The 26,280-nt window shown below is 34.0% G+C and overlaps 5 protein-coding genes across 11 annotated transcripts; 2 read left to right on the top strand and 3 right to left on the bottom strand.

Moving 5' to 3' along the window:
• Positions 1-821: 821 nt before the first annotated feature.
• LOC123209248 (glucosamine 6-phosphate N-acetyltransferase-like) lies at positions 822-3,627 on the bottom strand. 5 transcript variants are annotated; one of them, XM_044627149.1, is made up of 4 exons: positions 3,409-3,627; positions 3,272-3,362; positions 2,448-2,573; positions 822-1,421 (listed from the first exon to the last, which is right to left on the bottom strand). In XM_044627149.1, exons 3-4 carry the CDS (start codon positions 2,508-2,510, stop codon positions 912-914), a joined length of 573 nt encoding a protein of 190 aa, XP_044483084.1. In that variant the 5' UTR covers positions 2,511-2,573; positions 3,272-3,362; positions 3,409-3,627; the 3' UTR covers positions 822-911. The 5 variants fall into 5 exon arrangements, with proteins under 5 accessions (XP_044483084.1, XP_044483075.1, XP_044483093.1 ...); XM_044627140.1 differs by having other exon boundaries at positions 3,272-3,304; XM_044627158.1 differs by having other exon boundaries at positions 3,272-3,305; positions 3,429-3,627.
• Positions 3,628-5,430: 1,803 nt separating this feature from the next.
• Positions 5,431-8,296, top strand: LOC123213526 (iron-sulfur assembly protein IscA-like 2, mitochondrial). 3 transcript variants are annotated; one of them, XR_006501718.1, is made up of 5 exons: positions 5,431-5,712; positions 5,845-5,975; positions 6,071-6,179; positions 7,627-7,751; positions 7,978-8,296. XR_006501718.1 is itself a non-coding variant. In XM_044632985.1 (4 exons), the coding sequence occupies exons 1-4, from the start codon at positions 5,581-5,583 to the stop codon at positions 7,690-7,692; spliced, it is 438 nt and encodes a 145-aa protein (XP_044488920.1). In that variant the 5' UTR covers positions 5,432-5,580; the 3' UTR covers positions 7,693-7,870. The 3 variants fall into 3 exon arrangements, 1 of the variants encoding a protein (XP_044488920.1); XR_006501717.1 differs by lacking the exon at positions 7,978-8,296 and adding an exon at positions 7,891-7,935; XM_044632985.1 differs by lacking the exon at positions 7,978-8,296 and having other exon boundaries at positions 5,432-5,712; positions 7,627-7,870.
• A 442-nt stretch (positions 8,297-8,738) lies between these two features.
• LOC123208908 (cytochrome b-c1 complex subunit 9, mitochondrial-like) lies at positions 8,739-11,431 on the bottom strand. The gene is made up of 3 exons (XM_044626541.1): positions 11,136-11,431; positions 10,869-10,916; positions 8,739-9,032 (listed from the first exon to the last, which is right to left on the bottom strand). The coding sequence occupies exons 1-3, from the start codon at positions 11,253-11,255 to the stop codon at positions 8,985-8,987; spliced, it is 216 nt and encodes a 71-aa protein (XP_044482476.1). The 5' UTR covers positions 11,256-11,431; the 3' UTR covers positions 8,739-8,984.
• Positions 11,432-12,363: 932 nt separating this feature from the next.
• LOC123192479 (protein CIA1-like) lies at positions 12,364-17,720 on the top strand. Its single transcript, XM_044605055.1, has 10 exons — positions 12,364-12,780; positions 12,936-13,082; positions 13,315-13,533; positions 13,657-13,724; positions 13,948-14,013; positions 14,135-14,206; positions 14,282-14,344; positions 15,448-15,517; positions 16,675-16,758; positions 17,451-17,720. The coding sequence occupies exons 1-10, from the start codon at positions 12,583-12,585 to the stop codon at positions 17,520-17,522; spliced, it is 1,059 nt and encodes a 352-aa protein (XP_044460990.1). The 5' UTR covers positions 12,364-12,582; the 3' UTR covers positions 17,523-17,720.
• A 1,215-nt stretch (positions 17,721-18,935) lies between these two features.
• LOC123225374 (cell division protein FtsZ homolog 2-1, chloroplastic) lies at positions 18,936-25,941 on the bottom strand. Its single transcript, XM_044649312.1, has 8 exons — positions 25,782-25,941; positions 24,765-25,502; positions 23,654-23,953; positions 22,260-22,350; positions 20,645-20,769; positions 20,021-20,113; positions 19,573-19,638; positions 18,936-19,486 (listed from the first exon to the last, which is right to left on the bottom strand). Exons 2-8 carry the CDS (start codon positions 25,398-25,400, stop codon positions 19,355-19,357), a joined length of 1,443 nt encoding a protein of 480 aa, XP_044505247.1. The 5' UTR covers positions 25,401-25,502; positions 25,782-25,941; the 3' UTR covers positions 18,936-19,354.
• Positions 25,942-26,280: the final 339 nt, after the last annotated feature.

The following is a 26,280-nucleotide window of genomic DNA, read 5'->3' as shown; positions in this document are numbered from 1 at the left end:
TACATGGTGTTTAAATTATGGATAAACATGTCTCCAGCAATCGCAAATTGTGGTTTTTGCCACAAAACCATTGCTACGCCTATGCATGAGGATTGCACGTTTGTAAATGAGGATTGCATGGGCATACACTGCGATATTAATACTATTCCTCATTTTGGGGTGTACAGGCATACAACACTGCAAATTTCATTACACACCCAAAATACAAAGATTTCGAGTTTCAACAATTTTTTTTTTGGGTAATAATTAATTATAAAGGGGTGGTAGAAAAACTTTTTTGGTTTTTTTTTTTTTTTTGTTTGAAGTAAGTTTAATAAGGTTTCAAAAGTAGAATTCAAACCTTTTTTGCAAGTTCAAATTTCAACAATATTACTAGTAACTCCATTGCACAAAATCGAAAATCCAAAAGCTTAAGCTACCAAAGCCAAGAACAATAGTAGAAATCCAACCAAACACTAGCAAAAATCTAATATACCAAAATAAGGAATAAAGAAAAAACTTGTTCGAAGAATATGAAGCTGCGATGATGGAGTGATGCGAAGATTTTGAAAATGTAGATGATTGAAGATGACAATAACTTATGTTATTAGATTCAAAAGAAATTTGGCAGAAATGCCTACGGCTAAAAGAAAAAGTAAAAGGTTTATGTTCCCAATTTAAAGGGTCAAATAGTACCAGCAGATACAATGCCTCTTTCACTGTAAAAATATTTAAATTCTTTTAGGGAAAGTTTTATTAATTTATTTACAGTTTACAAGAAAATAAATACTTACACAAAAATTTAATTAAAATGTTAATGTTATTTTTCAAATAAGAAAAGGTTAATGGACAAGGTCTAAAAGACCACTCTCAGTTTTATTTATTTCAATAAGTGCATGCATTAAAATTAATAATATCAAGAAAATTATTTCTTAAACAAAGTACCGAACCATCTGAATTTCTTTTTCTTTGAAACCGCATTTCTCATAGAATGCTTTATTGTCTACACTGCAATCAAGAATTACCTTGTAACACCCCATCTCATGCGCATGGTTTGTAAGGAATTTGATTATCTTCTTTCCTAACTGCATTCCTCGTGCACCTGCATCAATCACAACATCTTCAATATGCCCAACTTTTCCACAATTTCGCAGAAACTTTTTTTCGATGAACATGCTCCCAGTTGCAATAATTTTCCCAGAATGATCTTCAATCACACAAACAATATGGTTGTCACCATAGGCACTCAGTTCTTGAAATCGTTCTTCAAATTGCTTATCAGACACGGAATCACAAACACTTAGTTGCTGCAATAACTCAATGAAACCCTTGCCTTTGTCCGTGATCTCCAATTTCCGGACTTGAAATTTGTTTCCCTCATTGGGTAAGTTGGTGTTCTGCATCCTGGTCAGACTTAAGTTCTCTGCCTGATAAACTAGTAACTGTAATTTTCCAATCAAGTGAATTAATAGATAGTATTAGAGACTAAAAAATAAATTTCTCATAAATGATCAAATAACTTAACAAAATGCTAACAAGCAAGCATTTGGTGTACAGGCGAAGCAGCCTTGAAGGTGACTCAAGATATTGTATATGTACTTGGGCAAAATTTCATGATATTTATGCGATCAACAGCATATGAAAAATGGCATAAATTCTCAAAAATTCACAAAAATGGAAAAACTTGTACTAGCATATGAAAGCGTAAAAATATAAATCCACAGAACCATCAAATGAGCCCATGAAAAACACTACCGAACACTTCAAAGTAAGAATGTTATAAACCACATTTGCAGCTAACAAGGCAATACAAATTTAAAAATGCAGATAATTTTACTTCAATGATCAAAACCAGTATTGGATTTTCAGAAAAAAATAGAAACATAAATTTAAGCTACTTTGACAAACATGTATAGAAAGGATTAATTTCCAAATAATTAAATGGATAATCCTTCTCAATCTTCAAAAACTTGTATATATCAAATCTCTTCAAAATAAAATTACTTATAGTATTAACAAAATTACAGACAAAAGCTGCAAATTTTAAAAATCAGCAAGAATGTTTCTCAAGCTTCTTGAAAAATGAGCTAAATACCACAAATCACTCCAAATTTACCAACAATCCTACAATATTTCGTCAGGATTATAAATATTTGTGGAGAATCCAGAAAATAGTTCCTCAGAAGGCATTTAAAAAGGCACTTGTACATTTTTCTATATGTAAAAACAGGAAAAGTAATTTGGAAAAAAAGGAAAAACTAAATAAATAAAACAGGCATATAAACTGCAATTTTCAAATCATATGAACAAATTGACAGCATTAGATCAGTTAAAAATAAAATTCTCTTGATTGATCAAATCATCTATGATGCTTAAAAAAAAAATGCTAACAACCAAACTTTTGGTGCACAGATGAAGCAGCTTTGAAAGTGACTCTACATATCATATATTTACTTGGGAAAAATTACATAGATATTTACTGAGGCTGGCAGAAAACACAACCATAGCCCACTGGTTTCAAAATCTGCCATAGACCTTCCCAAGAATTTTATAAGTCATTAGAAACGTCCCACAACATTGGTTTGAAGCCTGCCCTGAAATTTTATAAAATTACTCGATATAAAATATAAAAGTTTTGTTATGTGGAAATGAGCATTCAAAGAAATTTCATCACTAAAATGGAGTAAAAACATAATGAATCACGAACTTAAAAATACAAAATTTTACATAAAAGAAAAGTAGTTACGTTATATTTTCATGCCATTTATTTGTACAACATTTTATGCAAATCCCACCAACAGCAAACCTCTTCAATTTTTCACAAACAAGATTTTAATCTTGACTTCACATATAGGATGAAAAGAGATGATTCAAAGAAGTGTTATGCTATTCTGTTTCCCATCTACATTAATGAGTTATGGCAAGCCCTCCAAAAATTAAAAGGTAATCACTCAAAAGGAAATGAACACTCAAGAGGAACTAGATATTTCAAACTGCAAAACTACTCAAATAACCTAATTTATACTAATTTCTGGACTTGTTGCCGCCCGACAATTAAAAATTAAGGGAAAAAAAATCATAGTAAAAACCTCAATATCTTATGGGCCTGATTCTACATCGTGAACCTTGAAATAAAGGTTTACTGCACCTAACTACATTCCCCACACAATATAAATTAAAAAAATTCACAGACCTCATCTACCAGCCAATAAACATTCACAGCCAATGATAATTAAAAAAAGAAAAACACTACAATAGAAACAATTCCAAATCCACGAATTCGTCAACCAACCATTCCATCATCGCTGCACCAGATCCATTACTCCTACAACACAGATATTGAAGGAATTAGAGAGAACATCCCCGCATCAAACCCATTACTCCTACAATACAAATATTAAAGGGATTAGAGAGAATATTTTTAAGTACCCATAATCCCTGTACTAAGCCCATTAGGTGGGCCGCGGTTTTATGATGCGACGGTTAGGGTTGGGCAGCCAGATCTGTAGGGGGTGGTCCGGTAGGGGTGTGACGAGGTGCGGTGACAGGATAGAGCTGCAGGTGAAGAAGATAAAGATGACGAAGAGTCTTGGACGCGGAAGGTTACAAGGTTCTCAAGCTCTCTTTCATTTTTCTTTCATTACTATACTATTTATCAAAGGCTAAATCCAATGTCTCACCCAATGTTTGATGAAATACCAGGGTCCCTGTTAAGTTTGAAAAAGTAAATTTCGCACCCATATATTAAAGTCAATTATTGTAAAAAAGTATTTATATTATTTTCTACTACTATTATAATGGAGGTATATTATAGAGTGTCAATGTTTTTTTTTTTTAATTTACTAAATATAAATATATTTTTCTTATCATATTTAGAAAATTATTAAATTCATTTCATATATTTTAACAATATATTATGATCTAAATAGTTTATAATATGATATATATATATATATATATATATATATATATATATATATATTATTATGTATTTTGAGTGTAATTATCAATTTTAAAATTATTGAAGGGTATATATATTTTAAAAATTGAGAGAAAACTTTTTTTAAATTTCAAAACACCCTCTAAAATTTTTAACACCGCTAATATTTTTAAAATTCATAATTTACCCTTAAATATATGAATATAAGTTATTGACACCCTATTTGTGGTTGTATCAATATCATTATTGTTTGTTAATGGGTTATCTAATCCTTTACTTGTCAATAGTTGATCCCCTAGGTGGAATAGAGTTACAAATTTTTTGGACATTAAGCGTGGCATGTTTATGAGTGAGGTTTATGAATTGTGATGTTGCAGAATTACTTGATTGATTATTGGTATTGCTCTGATAAGTTGATCGCAACCAAGGTGCTTGTTAATGGGTTTGAGTTGATCTCTTATCTCATTACAATGATCTTTTGCAATTTGGTAATGTATAAACCTCTGTCAATGTTTTTGGTCTAAACATTTGGACTAGTATCTAGAGAACATCCACTAGTCCGGAGAGGAAAGAATTGAGAGTCTGATTTTCATGAATACTAGCTCTCGGATATAGTTAATCAAATATATCTAAATAATCTTGAAGAAGACCAACCAACTGTAAATTTCTCAAATTCGACAAAGGATCATCATAGACATGGGTTCCAAATCTAACAACTAAACACTGAATGTACTCCTTCTACATCACTAATTGACCCTTACTAAATTTGATGAAACCTTGGTGCCATTTGGATGATCTTTCCCTCTAATTGGGTATCACCACCTTAGCCCAATTTTTTGGAGCAGTTCCATCCACAACAAAGAAACACTCAACTTTTAGAAGCTAACTATCAAGGTCCTCTCCCCTAAATTTAAAAGATCCCAACTTTGTAGATCTATCTTTAGGTACCTTTTGACTTGCTCCTGTAGCTACTCTCTCTCTTGTAAGATTGACCAACTTTTGTTTTGTGAAAATTTTAGATTTTCGCATGCCAAGTCCACTGATCAAACTTTTAATCTCGTTGATGGATTTCTTTAGTAAACGTTGTTAGTGCAACTCTACCTCCTATGCCATTTGAACCATTTTTAACCTGAGTTCTTGAGCTATAGTGTCTTTAGCCATTTCCCGAAACTATTGTTTTAATACTATTTAATGTGTTTTGCCAGTGAAATTGATAAGAACTGTTAAGATTCGAAGAAATTCTAAAGAGAATTAGTTATAAACATGTAGAAGGAATGAAGGAAAAAAAGAATTATATTTTTTATTCTATTTTTAAATTTTTGTTATAAGAAATCTTATGATATCTTACATGATTGTCATACATAATATATGTAAATATTTTATTATATTTAAAATATTTATTTATTAATAAAACAATATTGTTTCATCTACGACCTTTGTTATGTGTTTTGTCCCTCAAAAGTCATTAACAAGCGACATCGTTTGAGGCGTGAGTTCAAATTCATAACAAAATGAACCTCCTCCTTTTAATACCATCAAACCGCAAAGCCGAAAAAATGGTATAGCATTGAACTATAGACCATATCAAACATTAAATCGTAATCCATTGCACCTACACTAGACCCCATCAAAATCTAAACTAGATAGAGGCCCGCAAGAACATGTCGTTGAGATTCTTGTATCAACGGCTAAACCCGTGCTTTGCGTCTCGAATGCGGCAAAGTCATCGGCTTCTCAGCTCCAATGAATCTCCTTCTTTAGATGATATTCACATGACTGATAGTTGCATTAAAGTAAGCATTTTTTTTTTTTCTGGGTTTTTAATTTTTCAATTTCTTTTCATTTCATTTGGCTCAATTATTATTTAAGACCGCGCCTTTGCCTTCTAATTATCCATCTGATGTTTTTAAATGCGTTATTGGCAGAGAATGAAAGAATTACAGGCAACTGAAACATCTCCGGAGAAACCACTGCTTCGGTTGGGTGTAGAAACTGGTGGATGTTCTGGCTTTCAGTATGTTTTTGATTTGGATCACAAAACCAATCCAGATGACAGGTCTTTCCCTTCCAATTATTACTATTTATTATGTACTGGCTTTTAGTTTCTGATGCTTCCCCTTTTTTGGAACCCTCTTTTCCAAGCAATTGCAGAGTCTTTGAGAAGGAAGGGGTTAAATTGGTAATTGATGATATTTCATATGATTTTGTAAAAGGGGCAACCGTTGATTACGTTGAGGAGCTGATTCGTTCTGCATTCGTGGTAAAGGCACTTTATTTCTTTTAGTGTTTGTAAAATTTATTTGACTGTTTGTTTATATTGCATTTCAGAATTCTTTTCCCTATGTTTGCTGAAAATTCTGTTGTCTGTGCACTAAGTGATTAGTGAATATTTATGGTATATTCTAGAGAAATCTTTTAACATGCAAGTAGCCTTTGGAAAAGAGAATTTGGAACCTTTTGTAAGCTGTTGAATCTCAATATTTGATGGTCTCATAATGCTATAAGATCACGTTTAGAGAATTGTTTATTTGTGAGGCGTTATCTGAGCATTGTCTCACTTAAAATCTAATCCCCACAGTGTATTTTAGGTCCAACGACTGGTAATAAATTCCTCTACTCTATACCTTTGGGCCTATGCTGTGTTAAATAGAGATTATATCGTGCAAGTTTCTTTGTGTTTGCTTCAACATCTAGTATGCTGGGCTGCAAAGAAAAGTAATGGTCTGCCTCTGGTTTAAGGTTTGGTTCAGGGGAGATGAGGTCACATTCAAATTCAGAATTCCTATTTTGAAGCTTAGATTTGCAATAGAGGTTAAGCTGGCATGTTTGGTTTTAGTAAGCTGCTGGCCTATTGTGACGATCTCACTGTTTGGTGCCTAGAATTGGGTCACCACAATATGTTAAAAAATTGACCAGTTCTGTAAAAAGAATATTAAATGTTTCCTTGCTGCGTGTGATGTATGTGCAGATCTACTACTACAAGATTTCTAGCCATCAAATTTTATCTGACCAACAACCTTGCAGTTATTTGCTAATTGCTATATATAACAGCTGTAAATGTGGGTAACTGATTGGCCATTATATCTATGTGAACAGCTTTTGCTACAGAAGATCTGTTTCTGTTCATATTAAAATATTAGTCTTCTCGGATACTGTTAAGACTTAGAGGAATCTTCTCCAGTCCAAATGATCAGCTTTTAGTAATTAATCATCTCGAGGGATTTGGAAATTGATTGTTTTCTATCCATTCTAATGATTGATTGATTGAATTAAGCCACCCCATATAATTGTAAATATTGATAAGAAAATAATAGTGTGCTGAATCCAGATACATACATCTTTATCCTGTGCTTTATGAGTTTTGAATCTCCACCATTTGTGCACTTGGTTGGATGTAGATTCTGGTGAAGTGTCTCATTCCTAGCTTAACTGCATTTAAATTACAAATCATCTCATGGAAATTGGAAACTTACCATGGGCAAACTGGAGCTGCGTTATTAGTGAGTAAATTTAGGTTGTCAGCACTATAACTAGATGAGGTTCAGAGTCCTTTTTTGCTATATAAATTTATGGTGCTGGCACTCTACAATGAGCAGCATTTCGAGTAATCGATTTATAATCTATTCTTTTCCTTAAAGGTTTTTGTTTTGATCATTCAAATTGTTTCATGCTTCGAATGTTATGTAACAAGTAATGATGCTTTGCAGGTGAGTACAAATCCAAGTGCAGTGGGTGGATGCAGTTGTAAAAGTTCATTTATGGTGAAACAGTAGTTTTAATCAGTCTGTAATTTGTTCAATCCATAAATTGCACTCCCAGAATGGGTGAAAAGGTCATCTAGTTTTTGTTATATTAGTCTTTCGATCAATATATGTACTTGATTCTTAAACATTTGCCCAATTCCTTGTATTTTATATTTATTCTTTTTTAAATGGACTAGCATTCTTTGTATGATATTGCTCATTTATCAGGGCAGAAGCTGCTTATCTATCAATAAGAAACATTTTATTCGAGCACATTCCATCCACCTATGGTTGATGGTGAATCAGCATTTGCAGATAAAATGTGCTATTCCAATTTGCAATTTCTCCTAGGCTGTTTACTGGCCTATGAAAATTCTGCATAAGAGGAGACTGGGATCAGTTTTGATATTTACTCAAGTCTGAAGACAGGTAATTGATAAGGTATTGGTTTCCCAGCTACTCCATAGTTAAATAGTTAACATAGTTTTCTTCATTGTAAAACAACATCTTAATGTTTCATCTATAAGTAGCACAATCGTGCCTGTTAAAACTTTAGTGTAATGGCTTCTTGTACGAGGAAATGAATGAACTTGAATTAATGAGTAGCTATTATTTGGTGCCATATTTTGGATAAGTTGTAGAGCGTGTTGTTTCATGGATAGCTTTTTATATAAATGCGAAGTTGAGGAGTGCGTACATGATTTTTCAAATCTGTTGTGGTTGTAAAAGCTTGGTTAAAGTAAAGAATGATCGACTGAATTAACACTGCACTCTTCATGGAACTCGTTTCTATCTAATGGGTATTTGCATTTTCACCATGTTGGATCTTCTGCGTAGCACCCTCTGGTAATTTAAAATCATCTTTATAATTGTTTTTTCCGGTTCCGATTTCTTGATATAGTATGGTCCATTGTTTTCCATTCTTTTAATTTAAGGGTTCTTTAAACTGGTCTTATTGATTGAAGCGGATCACCGTGGAGAAGCTAGAGTAGCGATGGCTTTATAAACTTTTACTGTTAAATGCCTCAGTAATAGCTCCAAAGATAAGTGTAGATAGTTAACAAGAAACACAGGGCTATAGATAAAAACACAGATATAACATGATTAAATTCCGTAAACTGAATAAGAATAAGATGTTCCCAGGCAAATAATCACAACTGCTGACAGTTTAATCCAAAACCTCAATGAATGAAACCATTGTTCACTACATTTGATGCACCTGGGCATAATAACACTTATTTGCAACAAAAAACTACATCATGTTCGGAAGATGCTCACTCCAAATTTTTCATATGGAAAGGAATTGGAATTCACTAATTTATTTATTCAGATTGCCTTTGCCCCAACACCGGAATGTCTTCATACCGTTTCTGCAGTACAAAAATAAAATTAGGTCCAAGTTGGTGTTTGCAATAGCAAAAGCCCAGGCCATAATTTAATCCCATGCCGCTCAGTTAATTTAACTACAACCGTTAATCAATTAAGCATCTAGAGATTAAAAATTTTGGTGTTTATAACAGTCATGACATCAAATAGTGCTCCACATCTGATTTTTTGGGCAGGTTAAATAAAGATGAAAAAAACTTGATGTTCAAGATGATGAAGGTAATGATAAAGTGAACTACAAAAAGTAAGCTCTAACAAAAGGCAGCTTCCTGTTATGACTATAAATTGAAACAAAGATAGGGTATCTGAAAGAGGCACACATCAAATTGGGGTTAGCTTCTAAAATAACATTTATTTCACTCATTCAGGGGGGAACGCAACAGCAATGTTCATTTCATGGTGACTACACATGAAATACATCTTCAAACACATAACGACTATTTACAGCATTATGACCAGAGACAGCATTAGGCGAAGAGTGATTGCCAAAAAATCCATATTAAGTAAAATATTGTATAAACATCCTCTCCTCACAATTTGCATTTCTATTTACAATAAAGCTAGAGGAGCAGTAACTAACTTGCAAATCTTGCATAAGTTGCACAAAAGTATTTTTCCAAAAATTTCATAGTACTTGCTTTGTCTTAAATTTAATAAATACTATAAAATCCGAGATCCATACTAATAGCTGAGTAGATATCTATAAAATAGATTTCTTTTCTAATTCAAAAAATACGGAAAAGAGGATTCTTAAGGATTAATTCACTACATAAGCTAGACATTCGACATCTACAAATGAAAATTCTATAAAATCATACAAGGCATTCTTTTGTGACTTTTAATAAATATCCTGACCCAGCCTAGAAATACAAATCAGATTTGCTAGTTAAAGAAAATTTAATTCTGACCTAACTTGTCAGACTACAAGGGTTAACTGAAAACCACATATATAAGAATTTTTATATTTTTATATGCATAGCATTATAAATGTTGACTGAAAACAACAGACAGACACTGAACTCAAGACTTGAGAGAAATTGGTTACACAATAAATCAAACCAGAAGCAATGTTCTTAGAAACTGGGATTGCACAGTGTCAATAGATATCAGTAAGATTATACTTAGCCAATCAATAGAGCAATACCAAAAAGAAAATGATCATCAGGAAGTGCAATTAACATGGTCACCATCAAATGACACTATTTAACTGATCAAATACAATGGCATGCATTGTTACATGAAAGAAACCTATGATAATACACTTTCACCCTCTGCAGTTTAAGCTATGGACACTAGGACATAAGTTTGAGTTGCCAGTAATATCCATCAGAAAAATGAATCTAGCTAGTATATTCCTATCTGTAACCATAAACACACCACTTGTGTGTTTCTCAGGTCTCCCTTATTTAGTAAGTGTGCCTTTTATTCCCCTTATGCTGTGGGGATATACTTTAATCAAAGTTAAAGTTCTTCAATTAAAGCCATATCAACAATTACACATACAAAACCTCAAATAAGAGGCGCTAACCTCAATTGTAACAACTAGGTCGAAAAATGAAACACAATTTCAGGGAACCTGCTATATGGGGAGCCGGATTTCAGCCCCACATCAACCAATAACAGTTTGAATTTAGACAGTATGAAACATAGAACATGGAAGATCCGTATGAAACACACTACAATTTATGCAATTTTCTGCAAACATAAACCTTATCTCACACGTCATAAGTCATAAAAGCAAAGTATTTAACAGGCGATCACACATTCAATGCAATGCAGAATAAGCAGAAGAAAAAAGAATGAACAAATCAGTCTATTACCCCAACATTATTGTACTCCCAAAGCTTATGAACTCCATAATCCACAGCCTGCACACAATAATTAAATTATTAGAAGAGCCTTAAGATCAAAAAAAATGAGAAAAAACTAATATCTTCTTTCTATGATTTCACAATAAAACGTACAAAAATAATAGAAAATCATACAAAGTCAAAAGCGCTACTTCATCGATCAACTAATCAGAAATATATCGAAAGAAGAATATCAATGTATCAAACAAATATATTAAAAAAACAAATGAATTATACCCGTTCACCAGCCAAGGCACCGGCGATGATAAAGGTAACGTAGACGGAGTTGCGGCGCATGATAACTCTGTAGAGACCTTCGAAGAGCCCTCCTTGACTTCTTTTCCTTGTGTAATCCATGGCGATTAAATGTCGTTCTTTCCGTCAAACGGTAGATCTGCAATTAGGGTTTCCGGAGAGATCCTGATTGCCAGGAAATGTCAACAGAGGATGGGTTTACTGGTTACTTCATTCTAATATATAATCCGATTTGACGGGCTGTGAGCTTGCTGGGCCATCCTCAACGGGTACCCGATTTGTTGGTGCCTTATTCCAACCTCTCGGAGGGTATGAAAAGAATATTTTTATTTACCCTCAACCATTAGGGTGGGTAGGATTGAATTCAAATCGAGTTTATTTGAATTCAAATTTGAGTTTAATTTGAATGAATCTGAAATAAACTAACCGTATATGAGCTTGGTCAAGCTCAAATTACTCACCAAATTTTTTAATTAAAAATTTTGATATAAAACAATATTATTTTGATCAATATATATTAAAACGATATCATTTTAATAATGAAAAATGAGTCGAATCAAATTCAAACCGAGTTCAAGCTTAGCTTTCACGAGCTCAAGTTCGAATTCGAGTTCAACTATATATAAACCGAGCCGAGTTTGAGCTCAATTTGACTTGAATCTAACCCTAAGGGTTTTTCGTTATTGTTTTTTGTTTCCCTCTTTGTCCCTTGTTCTAGCTGCCTACTTCTCCTCGTTTGAACATCGTTTCACATATGGATGGGCAATTCCGCCTACCAAATTGATTAGCAACCCGTCTCATTTTAAATGAGAAAGTGATTCTTACATAAAAACAAGGGTAAAGTTCAGACTCGACCACTCTGATACATATAATTTGGATTCGAGCTCATCATTGTATTAGTTTCAAACTCATTTAAATTAAGTTTAAATTCGAATTTAAATAAATTTAACTTGAATCCTTAGTCCTGCTGCATGCACCAGCCTCTTGCTATCTTTGTTGCTTTAACGGACCAAAGTTGGATTATCGATAGGTGGGGGTTTATTTTGTGGTTTCTACTGATTGTTTTTATGGAATTTTTTTCCAATTTTCATTACCCTGAACCTAAATATAATTTCTATTTTATTTTAATAATTAAATTATTTTAAATATTATTCTAATAATTACCTAAACAACTTCACTTTTATGAGGACGTATTTGTCGATATATTCCTAGTGTCAACCGTCAAAACCTAAAAGCAGCCTCGACCAACTACACCATGCCAAACTGGTCCCGCGGTGCGCGCGCGTGATATTCGCATCAACTCAAACCCAACAAATCACTTTTACAGGCAGCCAATAAACGTTAGCACAAAACTAAAACCTCTTCCGCCTTCACTCACCCAACAGATCATTTACAGTTACACTTTGTTGAGTTCAGTTGAGTTGTTATAATGGAGTTTCTAGAAGAAGCTAATTACCAGTTGAAGGAGATTCAAACACTCCAAGGTCATACCGACAGAGTCTGGAGCCTCGCCTGGGATCCATCCACTGGACGCGACGGTGTTCCGCCAATTCTCGCTTCTTGTAGCGGCGATAAGACCGTTCGAATCTGGGAGCGCAATCTTTCTACTCGCTCTTGGGACTGCAAGGTTCCGTTTCACTTTTATTCTATTTAAGTTTTAATGGTCAACCTTAATAGTATTCAAAATACGTAAACCTAAATTAGTTTTCTGTGAATATGATTTTATTTATGAATTGATATGGTAGACTATCTAACTAATGTAGAAACCATGGGAATATGCAGGCCGTTTTGGACGAAACGCATACGAGAACTGTACGATCGTGTGCCTGGTCGCCGTCGGGGAAATTGTTGGCAACCGCCAGTTTTGACGCCACTACTGCAATTTGGGAAAATACTGGGGGTGACTACGAATGTGTCTCCACTTTAGAAGTATACTTTTCTGCTCGCTTCATAGATTATTTATACCATTTAATTGGAGTGTAAATAGCTCAACGCTTCATATAGTTGGTTAAAATATTAACAACTGCATCAATTGCTGCCTTATTTATTAAGAACCCAAAAAAAAAAATAATAATAGCAATTTACTGTATAGTAGTTCGTATTTCCTGTCATTGATACTTTTAAAATTTTTTTTTAAAATCTATTTTTGTTTGGTGTATAGGGTCATGAAAATGAAGTGAAAAGTGTGGCTTGGAATGCTTCTGGGTCTCTGCTTGCCACTTGTAGTCGAGACAAATCGGTTTGGATTTGGGAAGTAATGCCAGGGAATGAATTTGAGTGTGTTTCAGTGTTGCAAGGGCATGCACAAGATGTCAAAATGGTTCAGTGGCATCCAACAATGGATGTTTTGTTTTCTTGTAGCTATGATAACACTATCAAGGTACTGTGTAATCTAATGCTTCACCCATCATGTATGTTTTCTATATATATGGTCAAAAGAAATTTTTTATTTTTTCTGTTGTTCTTCACTGGATAATAGGTTGACTTTAATACAAGCTTGTAGGTTTGGTGGGCAGATGACATGGACAGTGATAATTGGCAGTGTGTTCAAACTATAGGTGAATCTAACAAGTACTATACCCCAACCTCTCTCTATGAAATTTTCAGCTCCTTTGCTTGCTTCTTCCCCTTCTGGCATCATCTTTGACACCCTATTATGTAGTTAGTTTAATTAAGTTTTATGTGATGTTAAAGATTTCCCTTGCATGGGTGTTCAAATTTTTGGACAAACAATTCTTGTTGCAGTATGATTAATTGAATTATTCTGACTCGGTAAGCCTGGTTTTCTTATCAGTGGTCACACATCTACTGTTTGGGCTCTATCGTTTAATGCCAATGGAGACAAAATGGTTAGCTGCAGGTATGTGGCATTTCTTTCCTAATTCCAATGCATGCTAATGGGATTCTTTCTGTCTGCAAGTGGTGTTGAGGATAAAACTTATTCACAAGGAGATTAAAAATATACTTGCGGTGACTTGCAGTGATGATCTCACCTTAAAGATATGGGAAGCTGACATTAAAAGAATGCAGTCTGGTGATGGCTATGCACCTTGGTGAGGACCTGCCATCTATTTTTGATCTCCCTCTTGTGTGCACTGACAAATGGTTCATTTTCATGGATTTTTCAGGAGACATCTTTGCACCCTCTCAGGTTATCATGATCGAACAATTTTTTCTGTTCATTGGTCAAGGTAGTTATGGCCATTACTTCTTTTGCACTTTTCTTAATTTGTAGGTCCAAACAAGGTTTAGTATAGGTATTTAGGATTTGAATTAATATGCATTGAATGGTTTAAGAATTGGTTCTACAATTTTGGTTTGTAGAAAAAGGAACCTATGGTTTGAGATTGTATAGGGTTTGTGGAAAACTTTGTTTCATGGTAAAACTGTGAACTCTGTAAATGCTATATGTAAATGGTGAACAGAAACTCAAACAGTTACCATAAAAAATTAATTTTATATATAAATGAATGATTACTTTAGTTTTTCATTAGAAGAAAGTAAAAAGATCAAGAAAGAAAGCTTAAAGAAAAGATTTGAGCAATAAAAGAAAAAAATTTTGGGTCTTGATGCTATTTAAATTTAAGAAAGTTCAAAAAAAGATCCTCTATATCCATATGAAAGGACTTATGAACAAATCTTGCCTACAGGAAAAGAAGGCTGTTTGGTTGAAATTTGGTTATAGGTGTAAGGGTGAATGAATAGAAAAAGAATAATGAAGACTTTAATAATTGTAGATTCAACTAGTAATCAATATCCCTTTATGTATAGGAATTATAGAAATTATAGGTTTTCCTTGGAATACAAAATTACCATAATTACTGAAAGCTAGGTATAATAGAAATTGGCAGCAAATTCTACCTCATGGTTGTATTATTTTGCTCATTGTCTCTGAGAAGTAATTCTTTACTGTAAAATAACTTGACCCTGGAGACATTTGACATTATTTACATTTTTGTTTCACTCAGCTGCTAGTGGCCGAAATTTAATTAAACAGCCATAAATAATTGAATCAGAATGAAGTCTCACACTATAAACAATTTTAGCAAACAATCTTTCATTACAAAAATAAATGGTTTGGTGTGCAAGTTGGTTGAAAACGCAAAATGTAGTACTGGTAATGAAGGTATTATCTGATGTAGTCAATTTGGGGTGTTTCATTTGCTATGGATTTGGCACTTCAAGGTCACTGTAATAAAATCATCTAGCATGAGTACTTACTGCCAATATGTGTTATCTACTTGCTTAGTTGGTATTATTCACTGCTAGATATAAACAGTGTACACTCTGACAGGGAAGGTATTATTGCTAGTGGAGCAGCTGATGATGCTGTGCGGTTGTTTGTGGAGAGCAAAGAAGCTTTGGTATCAATTATTCCTTATTATTTCATTCATTGTATTTACCTATTCTCTTCATGTAGATTGCTTCGTTAACACCATATTCATGAAAGTGAAATGCTAATATATGTCTCCATACCCATTTCCTTGTATATTAATTTTCTGTTTATGACATTGCTAAGTTCAGATTTTTTGAGTCAACTCCCATCTTGAATTCCACTGATGTGGGATTTACATCTTTGCTGCTCATTGAGCACTGCATGTGTTATCTGTTCTCTTATAATTGATTTTGGATGATCGAAATCTTATATATAAACAGGGATTTGGTTTTCTCTTGGGTTTAGCAGGTGGACACTCTGTTTCTTACGTCAAGAAGCATCTAGTTTCTGAGTTATAAAATTGTTTCATGTCCTTAATTGCCCCAAATGATGTGTATTCTTAAAGTTTTGGCACTGACATGGAGTCTTAAATCTTCTTTAAGTATTAAAAAGCTTATTTTTCTGGCACTTTGAGAGCTCTGTGTAATAACCACTGCTCTATCCTTCTACTTCCCGCTGAAGGTGTTTGCTTCCTTTTGCCTGGAAAACTTGCTTTGTCATTAATCCGATCATAGTACTGAATTTTTTGGTACATAATGGTCCTAACTGCTTGGCATGCAAATAGACTATTGAGATATTTATAGTTATTTCCATTAATTGAAAAATAGAAAGAACAACTAACAGATTATCTCTGTGTAATGTACCTACAAATTATCTGCTTATTTAAGTTAATTAATCTTTTCAAACTTCTAACTTGTTTGCAAAGCTGGGCAACAGGTATCTTTGCCTTTGCTATTTTTGTTGTTTGAATTCTTGTCAATTGAATTCAATTGCTCTTTTGATCATATATTCGCTTCTATAAATTTGTACCTGTATATATGTAAAGTCGTGTTTAATTGTGGTTTTTGAAATGTTAATTTTTTGAGTATTCATTTTTGGGTGTACGGTTCATATTAAATCTTGAAACCTGAACTGCTTAGAAACCTAATTGGTAGATTGTGCAAGATTCTTCAGCTATGAACTGTGATTTTTTGAAGCATATGATTCTGGACTGAGAATTGTTGATGCATGTTTTTTTATGTTTTCCCTTTGTGCATAATCGGGTAGGTATCAATTAATGAGATATGTTATGTGATTCAATCTCAGATTGATGGACCTTCATATAAAATGCTGTTGAAGAAGGAAAAGGCCCATGACATGGATGTCAATTCGGTGCAGTGGAGCCCTGGGGTAAGGTTTCTCTCAGGAAGTTATTGTGATTTTACAAGGGTGCAGACATTTGCTTGTTGCGCACAATTTCACATATGCACTAAATACATATCTTTACTTGTACATAAATTACTCACTTGGTGGATTCTGGTGGTCAAGGTTTTCGGGGCTAAATGACAATATAACAACAATTTTCTTACTGCTATATAATAGTGCTTGTTAATAGTTGCTATAACTTCCAGATGAGGAAACAGAAAACTGTGGCCAGACACTTTTCTTTCCCTGTTGGATTGTTATGATCTTGAGATTTGCCAGGAGTTTCCACTAACCAGTCCATTCATGTTTTACCCTTAACCCTACTCATGGGTGTAGTAAAGACAGGAGACTGCAATTGTTTTTCTTTTTATTATAAACTAGAATATCTTTAAAAAATTTTTAGGTGAGAAAGCTTAGAATTCAATTAGATCTTAACTGGGGGGAAGGGGGTTAGCTGTGTAACTACTATTATACGTATGTTCTGTTTCACATATAAGTATTACACATTATCAATTTTATTATTACTACTATGACTGCTACTGCTGCTACTACTGCTATTAGCTACGACTACTATCTAATGTCTTTGGATTGTTATGTTTACAACTATTACGCTTTTTATTATTTTTACTACTACTACTACTATTTTCTTATTAATATTGTTGCTGAAACTAAACCAGGAATGCCCACTGCTTGCCTCTACTAGTGATGATGGAACGATAAAGATATGGGAGCTGGCTAGTACATTGTGAAAAAAGATGGCATAACTATTGTAAGATCTGGTAATTTTAATCTTTTACAGCATTTGATTACTAATTAAATGTTGTAGAGTATGTATACTTTTTAATTTTATCAGGCTATGGAGATGCTCTTCTACATTTGTTGTAGTTTCTGAATTCAAAGGAGAGATACATATAATATATATATAAAGAAAAATATGGCTTACAGCATTTTGTTTTTATTTTTTATTTTGGTAAGAGTTGCTTCATCCTTAGTTTCGTCTCTCTCATGAAAGGATGAGGCTAAGAAATTCCCATATATTACTTGCAAAAACCCACAAATTACATGATTTAATAGGTGAATAATAGAATGATTAATTTCTGAACACTGCCAATTGGCCGTCCATAGATATTCTCTTAGCTTCTAGTAAAAAGAAAAGCTGAACACCTCTTTTCTATTGTTAATTAGTCTAACAGAATTCTATCTTCTTCCGTGTTGAGCCAACAATGCTGAAGGAGCTGACATAATTTTAGTAGAAACTAAATAGGCATCAAAGGCAGCAAAATTAATCCAGCCTCCTCTCCTTTTGAGCCCGTATATCAGCTATCCATACCATATCCATACGTCTCCAGCTACTTCAACGGTGTGCAGTGGCGTTTGTGCGTGGTTGGAATATTGATGAGTTTTGTTGGATTCTGATGGAAGTGGAGGGTGCTGAGTCATTTGTTTGGTTGTTAATTTATTCATATAATATTACATTTATTGGTTTTGTGTGTTTTGATGGAACGAATGAAGAGGAACAGCGACATTAAATTACAAGCTCGAAAAGAGAGGAGACGTGGGAAAGAAAGAGTCAAATAAAAAATGAGTAGAGATTCTGTTTCGCGTCATCTTAGTCTGTTTTGAATTGTCGCTGATGGGAAATACATGTCTTTCTCTCCCAATTCATTTTCAATAAAATTATGGCCGAAGAAGCAATCTATGCCCCAAAAAAATAGCTCAAGGATAGAACCTATATTAAGATTAAACTTTCGATTTATCTGATACAATGATTATAAAATTAATCACTAAATATAAGATTTTACCTATTTAATAAATTCGAATTAATCTCAAAAAAAATGATTTAGTTCAAACAAAATTTTCCCCTTATCTGAAAAAACTTTAAAAAAAAAAGCTAACTATACCTACACATTAATAATAGGATATACCCAGTAGGCATCAAATCAAAATAAAAGAGGGACATAACACGTTCTTCATTTATAAGAAACTTTAAAGTGTTTGATGTAATGGCCAGCAATCTATGCTCCTTTATAGTATGCGGGAGGTCACTATTTTTGGCTTTTATACGTTAAATTGAAATATCAAATTCGGATTCATATGATAAGGGTAGAGAAAACAATTACTAAACGAAAAATGTTTAACCCATGCGTGGTTGGAAGAATCCATGAACAATCCAAAAAAGTATTTCCCTTTGAAGATTCATGTGCAAATATGAATGTTTCAACCAGAGGTCCATCTCCTCCTCAGCTACATCTTTACAAGCTTGGCTACTTATTCGAATATGCTGCTGCCACAAGGTCTAGCTTGATAATTTCTCAAACTTATTGAAATATATGGGACAAATATAACAAGAGATTTTTACAGTGGCTAGTTATATAAAGCAGAGGCTATGCTCTAACTTGATAAATCTCTAACTTACTGAAATATTTGGGACGATTATAACCAAAGATCCTAGCACCAGAGGCTATGCTGCAAACAACTGGATAAGCTATCTTAGAGATAAACAACTACTTGTAGTATGTAAAATAAATAAAATAAAATAAGGGCAGACCATCAAAGATTTGTATATATGAAACATAACGATTCAAGCTCTTGGATAGCGTGACCGCCCTTTCCTTTTCAGGAACTCAGGGATCTCCACAGAACCACCTTCAATAAAAGAGGAAGGCCGCCTACTTATTCCAAAGGCAACATCTCCCTGTGTTAATTGACTCGCCTGCATGTGAACAAGAGCCCGCACAAGATTGGTATTCTGAGTGTGTGTGTGTATGTGTAAGAGAGAGAGAGAGAGATTAGTAATACCTGCAGAGGCCTCCCTTCACTTTCTTCTTGGCGTTTGAAACCGGTAGCAATTAGAGTTATACTTACCTGAAAAAAAATATAATGAATAAAATAAAAAAATAAGGCCATATGCCGATTATCTTCAAGTCAACAGTCAGACTTAAAAGGTCTTTCAATTACAAGGCTAGCCCCAAGGAATAAGACATGGGACTACAATTTTTTTGGTAGTGAATTACATTCAGATTAAAAATACAGAATGATATCCATGATCTGAACCCCCGCCTCATCACAGGACAAAATGCATAACTAATTCCCATGGCAAAGACTATTACAAGAACAGATAAAAGACCTGAATTGTCTTGGTAAAATTGATAAATGCATCAATAAGAAATTGCTTGAAACTAGACATGAATTTGAAGACCACTGCAATTAAGCTAATAATACTTTTTTGGAATAAAAAATTACTTACTTGACCACTAAGCGATGGATCTATAACTGCTCCAAATATCAAATTTGCAGTTGGATCCACAAGGTCATATATAACCTCAGCTGCAGCATTTACCTGAAGAATTCCAATATAAGAACTGAAGTTCACAATGTAATAAATTATGGCTATGGGAAGCAATGGATCTAGGACAAATTGCAAAGTAAACAAGATATATATAAAAAAGAAACTGGGGGTCAAAAATACGACTTTCAACCAAAAAGTGATGTACTTTGCAATGTCTGACTGGCTAAGCAGATAATGATTAAAAAAAACAATGTAGATTGGGGACAACTCTAACATATTGGATTTAGAAAAGAATTCAGATATAATGAGATGTCTATATCCAACAGCATAACATAATTGACAGCACATCCCCAAAAAGTATATACACTCTGTCCCAGATATGGTGACCAGACAGCACTTAGGCACATTTTCCGTGTGTGTTGCCTACAAAATTCAGCTCCATACAAAAGACGTCAAAGATCAGCTTTAACAGTATGCTTTTTTAGACTGTGTCAACAGTTGCAAAAAGAAGTTTGAAGCTTAGAGGGATATGACTACACATGCAATCACAATATCCACACACAACCATAGAGAGAGAGATACCTCGAACAAGGTCAAATCACTTCCACCAGTAATGTTCCAAACAATTCCAGTAGCCCTCTCTATACCAATATCTAGTAAAGGTGATTGAATGGCATTTAATGCAGCATCTCTAGCTCTCGTCTTCCCTGTACAAAAACAAGCACCAAAAAATAACATTTTAAACATGATCAACTCTGAATCTAAATAGCTCGGTAGTTAAGAGGAGGCGGCAGGAAAGTACATAAATCATGGCATCAATATCCAAGCAATGCAATGAAGGTCACAGCTCTCAATAAAAGAGAAAATGATGAAGACATATTAAAGGTTTCACATTTTATGAAATGGACATTAATTGCTTCCTTCCAGTTTTGTCCAATCATTCAAAGTTTCATTGTAATCATTAATTCAATGAAAGATTAAATTTAATATTAAACATATCAAGATCAATAGTAAGTAAATGAATGCACATATCAATCAAGTACATGTACAACCTATACAGACTTCAATGAAAAACTTAGCTTAATTAAAGAGTGCACTGGAGGCTTGGGTACTCATGTGCTTCACTTGTTCTGATATCACCAACTCCATTAAACACACTAAAATTATCAGGAAAAGTTATGCTTAGATAAGCATTAACACCCAGTATCTACTCAATGTCTTATCTAGTTGTATGACAAACATGAAATAAACATGCTACCAACTGGTGGGTCAGGCTGTCACATTTCCTTTTGCACGCTTGGTTAAAAGGAAATTAACACCTATACTTGGTAACAGTCTTGAAATAGTAGGCTACCAGAGATGCATCCCATATCATGGCATTGAACGATTGCCACAATTCACCTATTCCACATCTATACCAGGTTTATTGTAGACTTAGAATAAAGCTTCTACAGTTTTTCTTCTTCTTTGTCTTGGTGTTAACATGAATGAGAAAATGGTGATTTCAGTCTTATATAGACTCCGTCAACCATCTTTACAAGTTCACTGAGGTCTAGATTAAGGATACTAGATGTCTTTACCCTGGTAGTCGGGGACTTGTAGGATATAATAATCTACATAGGTAGCCTTACGGGATTTGAATCCTCAAACTTTCTGTCAAAAATGAAAGGTTTTACCAAGTGTGGGATTTGAATACTCAACCTGTCCGTTAAAACTGAAAGGTTTAACTGAGGGTGGGGATGTTAGAGAAACCTGGCTTAAACACAATTTTATCAGGGCCAGGTTTGATTGTTCCTGCCCAGGCCCATGTATTTTAAAATCTTACAGGTAAACCTGATAAATCACATATAACCCACCAAAAACTATCCACAGACCTTCTACTGAGTAAAATTGCAAATATCCCCATGAAAAAAATTATTCAGGCCCCATACATCAAATAAAATTTAAAAAAGTCCCTAATTATTTCAACCAAACCCCAACCTAATGCTGAGGTATGCCCAGCCAGGTATTAAAACCTCAGGCTACTTCCTGGGCTGAGCCTTGCATTTTTTAAAAGCAACCAGGACCCAGCCCAGGCAAGCTCAGCCTGGCCAGGGGTATTCACATCCCCAGCCATGAAGCCCAATCCTTGGCTTATATGAAGCCTCTGGTATAAAACCACGATTCTACCTTACTGTGAAAAGTACATGAAAATTACCAGTTGCAGTTCCTATTCCCATCAATGAAGAACCTGCGTTTGCCATTATAGCTCGTACATCAGCAAAATCCACATTTACTAGCCCTGGAATCTGCAATTAAGAACCCAGCAGCAATTAGAATGCATGGAATACAGATGCCTAAAACCAGTAGATGATTTTGAACATCAAAATCAGCTCGGTGTACTAAAAGCATTTAATCACAATAAAAGCTACAAGAACAAACTACTAGTTCATTAGTTATATTTAATCAAGTACTCCCTTTGTTCCCAAAAGATTTGCACAACTTTACTAGATGGAATGTCCCAAATATTATATTCCAGGACTTTCCAAAACTATTCCTAATATTAAAGTTTCTTTTCCTACAATGTAAAAGGGATATAACTGATAATCAAAGATGGAATTAGAATGTCCAATTTCAAAAGTAACTTGAATGAGCTAAAAATTCACGAATGCATAAGAATTTAAATGGTGACTGAAAATGTAAATATTGAAGAAAGGAATAAAGATGGAAGATTGTGGAAGCTTGAGGCCTCGGGTAATTTTCTTGTCAAATTTATCTTAATTGGTTGACTGATGATCCCCTTGTCGATAGTTTCAAGCTTTTCAACATGGTTAGGATGGCTGAAGGCCTCTTAAAATCCAAATTTTTGTGTGGGATTTGGCTCAAGGCAAAATAAGACAAGTGTTTAAAAGAAACTTTCATGTGATGAACCTCTCTCCTTCATACATTTTGGACAGGTGAAGAGTGCAATAATCATCTTCTCCTTATTTGTGTAGTGGCTCAAAGTTATGGGCAAGAGCTGTAGAAAAGCTAAAACTTTTTGAGCTATCTTGGGTTCTTGTGATTCTTATTTAATAGATACTGTTGCTGTCATTGGTAGGGGACAAAAAACTAAAACTCTTGCAAAGATTCATTGTTTAGATTATTCTTTTAATGATTTGGATAGATAGTGAGTTGTAGGATAGAGTTCACCATTTTGCTTCCTCTGAGCTTTAATTGGTAAGGAATTCCATGACTTGATATATCTCTTATTTTATCACAAGTATGAAGGGCTTTTGGATTGAATTTGTTGTGTCTTTGGGTTTTGGTTCAAGAGTGGGATGGTTGTCCTCTATAGTATGCATATACTTGTTTACCCTTGGGTTTTTTATTCTTTGCAAGCATTTGGTTCATAATCGTATCTACTCATCCTTTTACTTAATACCAAGTTTATAGTTTCTCATTAAAACAGAAAAAAAAAAAAAACCACTGTTTCATGTAATTTGTAAGCTATGCAACAATAAAGCAAAGTAATAACATGTCAAGGTTTCAATTTAGAAATGAACAAATAAATCATTAAAGGAGCAAACAGATTATGAGATTCCCGTAACAAGTTCTTCAGGCAAAACATACCGTGATTATATCCGAGATACCACGAACCCCTTGTCGAAGAATATCATCAGCCAAATTAAATGCCTCTGTTACCGGGGTAGATTGGGAGACTGCAGTTAATAACTTGTCATTTGGAATGACAATCAGTGTGTCAACATTATCTCTGAGAGCTGCAATTCCTTCTTGGGCTTGAACTGCCCTTCTTCTTCCCTCAAAAGAAAAAGGGGTTGTGACAATACCAACAGTCAATATACCCATTGACTTTGCAACTCCTGCAATCACAGGAGCCCCACCAGTACCAGTTCCTCCTCCCATTCCTGCCTGCAAATAGAGACTTAAAAGTCTCAGGTGAGGTCCTTTTTTGAAATATATGATGTTAAGTAACTCTGGTCCAGTGGTTGAGCAAATAGAGGTCCATGCAAGACCCCAACAATTGAACCAAACTCAAGGTCCATAAGAAAAAACAGAAATATTGCACCCTTAATTGAGCTAATGATTGAAGAGCAATTTTTATTGCAGGTAAGACAAATTAGGCTATAGGTAGCAAATATTACTCAATAACCAAGCCAGGCAATGAGAAAAGTTGAAAACTTTAACGGTAAAAGAACAAGAATCCTGAAACACAAGAAAGATTAATTATCCATGCAATTTTTGTAGGTGAGAGTTTCCAGACAAAATTGATACTCCAACATGAAAATTTGATGGTATCTTACGGATGCTATCTTCAATTCATATGCTAGCCAAGGAAAAATTTTTGAAAAATTATTTTTTTGTTTCTGATAGCCCAAAATCCCCAGGTGTATGCTTTGACTTTGAAGTTAGGAACTACTATTGGGCCCTATCATATCCCATTATTTTATTTTATTATTTTTCAGTATAGGCTTTTTTTCCTAAAAAGGCTTTCATAATTTCAATGACCCTGAGAAACAAAAGTATAATAGCTTCACACTGACATCAACTTTAGCAATCAATATATCTATCATGATTCAATATCTAACCAAAATACAGTAATTTATATAAATGCAAAACATGGACTTAGTTAATCTACATGTGCATACACCCACAATTTAAAATATGAGAGCAAACAATTATTTTCCTTGAAAACAAAATGTCTTAAACATGTCATACTTACCGTAACAAAGACCATGTCAGAACCATAAAGTGCCTCTTCTATAGATTCTTTGCTTTCTTTGGCAGCATTCATGCCAATCTCAGGATTTCCACCAGCTCCAAGACCCCTAGTTAACTCCCGACCAATTTGTAAACGATTCTCAGGAAAAACAGGTGACATCCTCATGGCCTGGACATCAGTGTTGACAATCCAGAACTCCACACCCTGCATTGCACTCTCTATCATGCGATTAACTGCATTTGATCCACCACCACCAACCCCAATAACTTTGATCTTAGCTTCATTAAAATTACTTGGACTAGATGTGTTTCCGAGGGTCTCAGGGACATTTCCACTTGAATTATCCTTTCGCGGGCTGCTAATTGTATTGCTCCCCTCTCCTCTAAGCATTGAAACTTCCGGGTGCACATTGAGAAAAGGGTCTTTACTGTGATAGGAACTGACATTTTGCGATCTTGCTGAACATTTAAACTGAAACAAACTTGATTTTTGGCTGCAACCCAGATACCCATTCCGATTATCAGACAATTTCAAACAATTAACTCTTCCCAAGTGATTGTCCATACACACTCTTCCTCCAAAACCAGTCAGAACGCCAATTGTTCTGATATCAGAAGGTGTGATACAAGTCGCCATTTTAATCTTATACTGGTAATACTCAAATCTAAAAGGTAAGTTAATTTAAATATTACCAATAATACTAGATTTCCAAATGGCTTAAATTTCCAGTTCCAGCACCTGTTAATCAAAAAGACTAGAAAAATATCAGTAACATTTCAAATAATTTCTCAATCAGAATTCAAATCCACCGCAGTAGGCAAAAAACTTTAAAGACACAACTGACCAAGATACTAAAGCCCAACAAAAACGACAAAACCCCAAAAATTGTACTACTGAGTACTAAGACAACATTCAAAACCTAGAAATGAAAAACAAACAAACAATAATTCAACAAAATGAAGTACAAAAAGAAAAAAATCTGAATAAAATAATGCGAGAGAAAGAGAATGGGGATACCTGAGAGAGTTAACAGAATGGAAGAGAAGAGAAATAAGGAATTGGGTTGTAGTAATTGAGTGGAAAATGTGGAAGTAGAGCAGAGGGTTTTGTTGATAAAACGAAATGAATCTTTAGAGAAAACAACAAAAATTATGCGATAATTAACAACCAAATAGCTTTTTCTTTTGAAAGCAGTGTGGGGCTGCATCCAGACGTGTTAACTGTCACACAATCTGGGTTCAAAGTTTTCAACAGGCCCCAATGGCCATTGATGAAAGCCCATTTAAGAGAAGAGTCCCATGTTTCTTAATTTTCGTCAAATGTTTTCATTTTAAGTGTATAAATTACTATATATTTAAAATATATTATTATATTATTAAGTTATTTTGAATTTAAAATAATATTAATCACTTAATAATATACGTTTAAATATATATTTATTTATATATTTAAAATAAATTTATATAGTATTACATTTTTATCATAATACAATTGCATACATTGTCAATCATGATAC

This window comes from Mangifera indica, chromosome 1, assembly GCF_011075055.1.
Source record: "Mangifera indica cultivar Alphonso chromosome 1, CATAS_Mindica_2.1, whole genome shotgun sequence".
Taxonomy (NCBI): domain Eukaryota; kingdom Viridiplantae; phylum Streptophyta; class Magnoliopsida; order Sapindales; family Anacardiaceae; genus Mangifera; species Mangifera indica.
Note: the sequence above shows the minus strand (reverse complement) of the source record. Positions and strands in the feature narration are given on the sequence as shown.